Source organism: Pinus tabuliformis, chromosome 1_2 (assembly GCF_031772625.1).
Source record: "Pinus tabuliformis cultivar Carrire ecotype Pingquan chromosome 1_2, CPIR1, whole genome shotgun sequence".
Lineage (NCBI taxonomy): Eukaryota > Viridiplantae > Streptophyta > Pinopsida > Pinales > Pinaceae > Pinus > Pinus tabuliformis.
In genome coordinates this window covers 1,363,151,775-1,363,159,258 of record NC_142298.1, presented here as the reverse complement: position 1 = coordinate 1,363,159,258, position 7,484 = coordinate 1,363,151,775, and the positions used below count along the sequence as shown (strand labels likewise).

The 7,484-nt window shown below is 39.0% G+C and overlaps 1 protein-coding gene and 1 pseudogene across 1 annotated transcript; both read right to left on the bottom strand.

Annotated features, from left to right (window-relative positions):
- Window positions 1–3,124: 3,124 nt before the first annotated feature.
- Window positions 3,125–3,901, bottom strand: LOC149211306 (dolichyl-diphosphooligosaccharide--protein glycosyltransferase subunit 1A-like). The gene has a single exon (XM_089399253.1). It carries the CDS (start codon window positions 3,899–3,901, stop codon window positions 3,125–3,127), a length of 777 nt encoding a protein of 258 aa, XP_089255379.1.
- A 1,003-nt stretch (window positions 3,902–4,904) lies between these two features.
- Window positions 4,905–5,595, bottom strand: LOC149211305 (tropinone reductase homolog At5g06060 pseudogene; annotated as a pseudogene).
- Between the last annotated feature and the right edge of the window lie 1,889 nt (window positions 5,596–7,484).

The window sequence follows — 7,484 nt, the reverse complement described above, 5'->3', positions numbered from 1 at the left end:
TTCTTGTTGAGCATACCCTTTACAAACAAGTCTGGCCTTGTTTCTAATCACTTCCCCATTTTCATTCAACTTGTTTTTGAAGATCCATTTTGTCCCTATGACATTCTTATCTTTTGGTCTAGGAACCAACTCCCATGTGTTGTTCTTTCCAATATGCTCAAGTTCTTCATCCAATTCCTTGACCCAACATTCATATTTGCATGCCTATCTTACATTTTGTGGTTCAGTGGAGGAGAGCAATGCCAAATAGCTTGAAGCTTCCGCAATTGTTCTTCTTTTTTGTATACCTGCCTCTTACTGCCCCAGAATTTGAGTTTCTGGATGATTCTTTTGAACGTATCTGGATGGAGACTTTTCTTCTATCCTTATCTATTCTTCTGGTGCCTCTTGAGCTTTTTCTTCATCATAAGTCTAATTTGATGTTGAAGGATAGTCCTCATCATCTTCGAAATCTTCGGAATTTACTTGTCTAGGAATGTTTCCTTCTTCATCAACCACTACATCAATGATGTCAACAATTCTTCCAAGTCTTTTATTGTAACACTTATATGCTTTGCTGTGGGGAGAATAACCAAGGAGAATGCCTTCATCTGCTCTAGGTTCAAACTTGCCAAGATTTTCATCATTATTTTTAATATAACATTTGCTTCCAAAAATTTTGAAATGTTTTACTGTAGGAGTCCTACCATACCAGAGCTCATGAGGAGTTTGAGTGTTGTTCACCCGGACATTTGTCTCGTTGAAAATAACAACTGCAGCAAATGCAGCTTCACCCCAGAAAGTTGCGCGAGTTCCAGACTCATCCATCATGGCACGAGCCATTTGTTGAACTGTTCTATTCATCCTTTCCACTACTCCATTTTGCTGAGGAGTCCTTGCAGTAGAGAATTCCCTTCTTATTCCATGTTCTTCACAAAAATCGAAAAATTCATTTGAGGTAAACTCCTCACCTCTATCAAACTTGAGGCATTTGATTTTGTGATCTGATTCGTTTTCAACCAAGGCTTTGAAAGATTTTAATTTTTTGAAGGCTTCGTCTTTTTGCTTCATAAGTCCTATCCAACACATCTTGGAAAAATCGTCAATGAATAATATAAAGTATTCTTCTCCCCGAGGTGACCTTTTCCTAGATGGACCACATACATCAGTATGGACAAGTTCAAGTGGCCCGCTAGTTGATACTTCCTTCTCAGGGAAGTTAGTTCTCGTTTGCTTACCAAACTGACATGATTTGCATATTGTATTGTCTGGAATTCTGATGTCTGGAAGACCATGAACTGCCTGGTATTTGCATGATTTCCTTATTTGTGAGAAGCTTAGATGCCCTAATCTCTGGTGCCATAGCAAGTTTTCATCATTCTTTCTTAGATAGCATTGATGTTGTCCTTCTTTGAATATGTACAAATTATTTGGAGTTCTTATGCCTTTGATCACTGTTTTTCCTGTATCAAGATCACAAACACTACATCGATTTGATCGAAATATTACCTCTATTCCTTGATCACGCATCTGACTGACACTCAATAGATTATGCTTTAAGCCATCAAACATACATAACATTTCCTGCTTTGACCTTTTCTTTTAAAAGAATAGAACCTTTACCTTTTATGAGTGCAGGGGTGTCATTTCCAAATGAGACCTTCTTCTCCTTCTCCAAGGCAATATATGACTGAAGTTTCTCTTTATCACCTGTCATATGTTTCGAACATCCGCTGTCAATGTACCTGTTATCACAAAATCGTGTACTAAGGGCTGCTACTTAGCAAGATCTCATGAAACTGTTTCAGACCAGGCTTTAGACTAAGGTTTAGCCTCCTTAGTCAGAGAGGGCTCTCTCACAGATTTTTGATATGCATTAAGGGCAAGAAAAGATGGCTAACTCTTTTAAACAACACATGAAAAATAAGATGGTTGGACAAATATCAAATTAGTCTTCATTGGGCTTATGGAGTCTCACCCATATCAGTAAACAAAAGCACTGTCTTTTCATGGAAGTCAAGGCTCTTTACATCAGATGTTCAAACATACTTTACATAAACCACAGATTGCCAAGCATACAGGAAGTCAGAGCATTAAACATGAATTCTGAGTGATTATGCTGTAACAATACTGTAAAAAGAACACTAAGAGAATAAACCACCATACATTTGAACAATATGATCTATTGAGAATCTTGAGAAGAAACAACAGCTGTTTTTCTATTACTGTAATAAGTCTTTTACATCAGCCAAAATGAAACTCTGTTTTTTCATAAATCTCCCAACCTCTATTACATCCTAGTCTGATCCATTTATAGGAATACATTCTTGCCTCTCTAGAGCGAGCTCCAAGGCTCTATTAACTACTCCTATATGCTATTTAACTAATTCATTAATTACAAAAGCGCTGAGCTGTAATTACACAAAATCCTAATCAAACTAAAACACTAATTCCATTCTCCTCGTAACATGATTCTTCTTGGATCCTTGACAGCTGTCCTCCTTCAGTTAGGCTGAGATGGATGAGCTAAAGATGCAATAAACCAACTAACCTTGGATGCTTGAAAGCGCTGATGGCTCATTAATTTACCAAAAGATGTGCTCTGTTTTTACGGTCTCTGTCTCCCAACATTCTCCGAAAATGTAGCAGCATGTTCCCAAATCTTTAATAACTCAAAGTATTGAACGCTGCTACCAAATACCATGTCTCCAGATAAGCTGTAGGCTGTATTGATGTACAGGTGTCTCTCTTCTAATATTCCTGGTCAAACTGTTTATTCTGCATGGAAAACATCACCTACAGCAGTTTCGTAGCGCGCTACGAAACTGCTGTGTGATTTAAAAAACACAGTCTTCCTCTAAACTCCTCACATACGAACTATTTAAATTCTGCAACATTAAAAGCTAGGAAGAAAAGTCATCCTCTCATAATAAAATCTTTCAGAACGGCACAGCTGCTCATTCTCAATTATAACAAAAAAGAAAACCTTTCTCTCAGTGAACTTTATACCTATCAGACTAACTGGACATCAGTTATACCTCATCAACTGCCTGCAACAACTCATCTACCTTGGGCAAAAAATGCAACGCTTGGGAGGAAGACTACAAGATATCAAGTATAGACTTCAGCTCCTTCGCAGTATCTTTCAATGTAGCATCAAGAAACCGGTGACCAACATCAGTGGCTCTGCTAGCATTGAAATGGTACTAAATTTATAATAAACCTGAAAGAACACATTATGTTCAGGCATCACATTCTTCTTTGATAGTACCACAACATTCCTTCCAATAGTGTCAAGATAGGAGTACTTTATCTCCGGATGTTGGTCTGCAGAAAAGGGAACAGAAGCATAAGGATCTTTAGATCCTTCTGGCAGTGCAACCTTCACAATAAGTTTATCAATGACCACATCACTGAATGAAGATGCAAAAGCAATATTAAGATAACGCCTGCCATCAGCTGCTTGGAAGAGAAAATCTTGTAGAGGTAAGCCGTAGCCTATTGTAAAAGTGGCTTGCCAGCCTCCAAACATAGGATATCGAGGTTCAATTTCCAGTTCTGTTTTTCTAAAGTCGGCATTCAAATGTGAGGTAGAAATATTCCCAATTTCATCTCGGTAATAAACCGAATGTGCTCGAGGTGGCAGTCTTGCCACTAGACTCTTAAAAGATGATGCACCTCTAGCATTGGGTCTTGCTTGGTATTCAATCCTTGAAAAGCCACCTTTGATTCGAGCACCATCATGAAAAAGATGATAATTTTCAGTTATCTGAACATTTCCCCAATGTGAAATTTCTATTTCTCGCACCAGCTCCTTGACAACTGCAAATGGTTGGTTATCTTCAAAGTGAACAATAAAGGGTGAAAATGAAAATGCAGCAAGATTCTCATATGGACCATATTTAAGTTCTGTATCCACCATTTCCACTTCTCTCCGCTGGGTTTATGCTTGTATCTCAAACCATCAACGTTAAGTCATCGCTGCAGGAGACCATTCTGTCTCCGGAAGAATTAAAAGATACCGCCCACACTGTTGATGTATGGCCACTGACAGAATTTCCCAATGTTTGCATGCATGCCCAGTCATCACCATCTCCATCCTCTGCCCAAACCTTGATAGAATTATCATAACTAGCAGAGACCAAAATGTCACGATTAGGGTGCCACTGGACCATCTTGACATCCTGTGTATGACCTTGCAGTACTGAAACACACTCAAACTCATTCCCTGGTTGAACATCCCAAATCCAGACAGACTTATCACGACCACATGTGGCAAGTAGCATACCAGACGCGCTCCAAGAAACACTTTTGACTTCATTCTCATGGCCCTCTAAGGAGGCAATGCATTCAAATTCACCACCAACATTTTCCAGATTGCAGTAGTTGCATCAAAACTTGCTGGTGCAGTTTTCTGGGCACGGTCCAAACGAATGTGGCCCCTGCCTTGTTTTTTTTATTTTTGCAATGTATATTGCACATTTCTGCCAATCCCGTTTTCCCCATGCATACTTTCTGCCAACAATATCAATCTCCTCTGATTCTGAAATGAATTTAGCATTTCTCATATTGCCATGCACTGTGTTATGCGAACCAGGGTGATCGATCAGAAGTCGGCAAAATTAGCCACAAGAATGACATCTTGTCTCACAATAATGTACAACAACTTCATTAGTCGTATGAACATGGGGTCCTTCATTGCTCCTCTTGAATGCTGGTACCAGGACACAACAATCCTTTCGTAGACTGTCCTGCTCTGATACATGCTCATACTCGAAAGATCCTCTGCGCCCTTGGAATTTCCTTGTTTGGCGAACTAACTCCGTAAAAATCTCACATATTCCAGGCAACCCGCATTTTTCAGGGTAAACGTGCTCATTCCACCAAGCATCAATTTCGCCCTCTGTCCCCAATATAACAGGCATTCAATCATGAAGCCACGCCAACGCCTTAGAGGAACGTGTAGTCAAAATAGTAAATGTAAAGAATATTCCTCCTTCAGAAACTTGCCATGTGTCATAAAGAGCTGCAGGTAGGCAAAGAAAAGCTACGAGGGATGAAACTTCATGAGGCTCAGCAAGACGCTTTAAAGGAGTACGATCAAGTAACACAAACTCTTTGTCTTCCAAGAGCTTCTCCACGAGTGATGTCTTGGTATGCCATGGTGCCACACAGTTAACACGTATGTTGTCACTTGTCCACTCACATGCAAGATTTTTTGTGAGTTGGCTCATTGCTCCTTTGCTGGCTGCATATATGGTACCAGAGAATAGCTACAACACCAACAACCGATGAAATGAAAACAATGCTTCCCCTTTTTTGATGCTTTTAGTAGAGGATGTGACAGCTGAGATATATGATAAGCTGATTCAAAGTTGGTAGACATAAGAAATGAGAAATCCTCATATTTGTACCGACATTATTAATCAACATATTGAGTTTCCCATTGCAAAACGAAAAACATCTTTCAATCAGCTCCTCTTGTGCTGAACGAGATGATAAAACACAGACTGTACCATCAAACTGCAGCCCAGATTCCTTCCACTGAGTCAAACATTCATTAAAATCCTTCTCTGTACGCGAACATGTCATTAACAGTGGAAATCCTTTGTTCATTTATCTTGAAAATGTATATAGAATGGTTGCTTCTTCGCTCCATCCTTTTTCCACTCGTAAAACCCTTCAACTGACACAAGGCAATGATAACTTGGAATAAGTCGACGAACAGAAGCCTTCTCATAACCGATTCTGATCGAGCATTGATTTCAAAAAGGACCACGGTTTTGAGACTTGAGTATGAAACAGAGTTTTGATGGACCTTCGTTGGTGATCATGAGAACCTGCCACAACAGCTGTGAGCGCAAAGCAAAATTACCACTGGAATGTTCCCCTTCAATGGAGTACAAGCCCACATATAACAGCTTGACAAACCTCGTTTCCTGCAGTGTTTCCATCAATTCACTTTAAATATCTGTCATTTCCCAATTTCGCAGTGCAGCCAGTGCAAGGTCAGTGTTTTCGCTACGAAATCACTAAAACAGATGGCGCTGCGAAACTGCTAACGGATTTATGCGCTGCGAAAACACCCTGACTTTAAGCTAGGCTAAAAAAATTTTGGCAACAGACTTTTCAGTGATAACAGTACCATTGATTTTCCTGCCCTTCCGCATATAAGGCTATACCACATCTTTCTGGTTGTGGTTCTTTCATTCTCCATGTTTTGATATTTGAGGCTTGCTCCTTCTGAGTTGTCTGCCGAAACCTGCTCCTACATTCAGAATCTTCATGACCAAAATTATTACAAATAGAACATTCTATTTCATTTTCAAGAGAAAAAAAGTTATTGTAGGTCCTTTTCATGACCCCAGTCATATTCCTCTGTTTTTGAGCTTCTCTAGTCATGATAGTTTTGTAGGCAACACACTGAGCTACTTTGTGTCCGAAGTTACGACAAGAGAAACCATTGAAGAAATTCCTGTGATTATCAACCCTGCGGACCGAATGATTGTAGTTTTCATTGACATCCATTCTTGAGGCAAATTGAGAATGATTTACTTGTGGTCTGTTGTAGCTTCTGTTTATCCTTGAAGTAGATTGCCCCTGATTTATTTGGTGATCTCTGTTCAATCTTAAAGAAAAATGTCCATGATTTACCTGGTGAGCAGCATTGTGCCTTTGTTGTCGATTGTCAATTTGTTCACTTCTCCTTGCTGCATCAATATAACTTTTGGAGGTGGATGGATTTTGCGTTTGAGATGCTTCTTCATTATATCCCAGACCTGTCTTGATTAGAGGAGAACACTGCACTTTGATAATCTAATCTAAAGTTTCATATCCTTTAACAAATCTAAGATTAAGAGCTTTAGTTTTCTCAATCTCTTTTCTAAGTCCCACAATTTCACATTCTAACTTTTCATGATTTTTTTCGCTTTCAACAAGTTGGAATTGTAGAGTATCTATAATCACATTCTTCTCTTCTAAACAAATTTTGAGTCTAGAAATCTCTTCATAAAGACCTTCTTCATCTATAGCATCCAAGAAATCATCATCTTCAAAAGCCATTAAAAGCCTATAATTATTATTACCTTGTTCTTCTTCATCACTGTTTGAAAGTCCATCACTATCTTCATGAGTGTAATAGATTTTCTTATTTACATTCTGTTTTCTGTTCCATCTAACTGGTTCCTTACCTTTGTCAAGCTTATCTTTATGAGGACACTTGGCAGCATAGTGACTGACTCTTCCACAAGCAAAGCATTTGAAAGGTAACTTACCTCTGAATCTTCCAGCACCCCATTGAAGGTTCTTGACAAAATTGGATTCTTCCTCTTCTTCTGACATATGTCCTGACTCATAGTAATCTCCTTTGCCTGAAGCCTTGAAAGCAACTTCTCTCCTGTCTGATGGTCCTCCTTTCCTCATTTTGTAAGCAGTTAGAATTCCGTGCAGCTGTGACATAGTAAGGTTCTGTAGATTCTGTTTTTCTTCTATTGCAGAAACTTTTG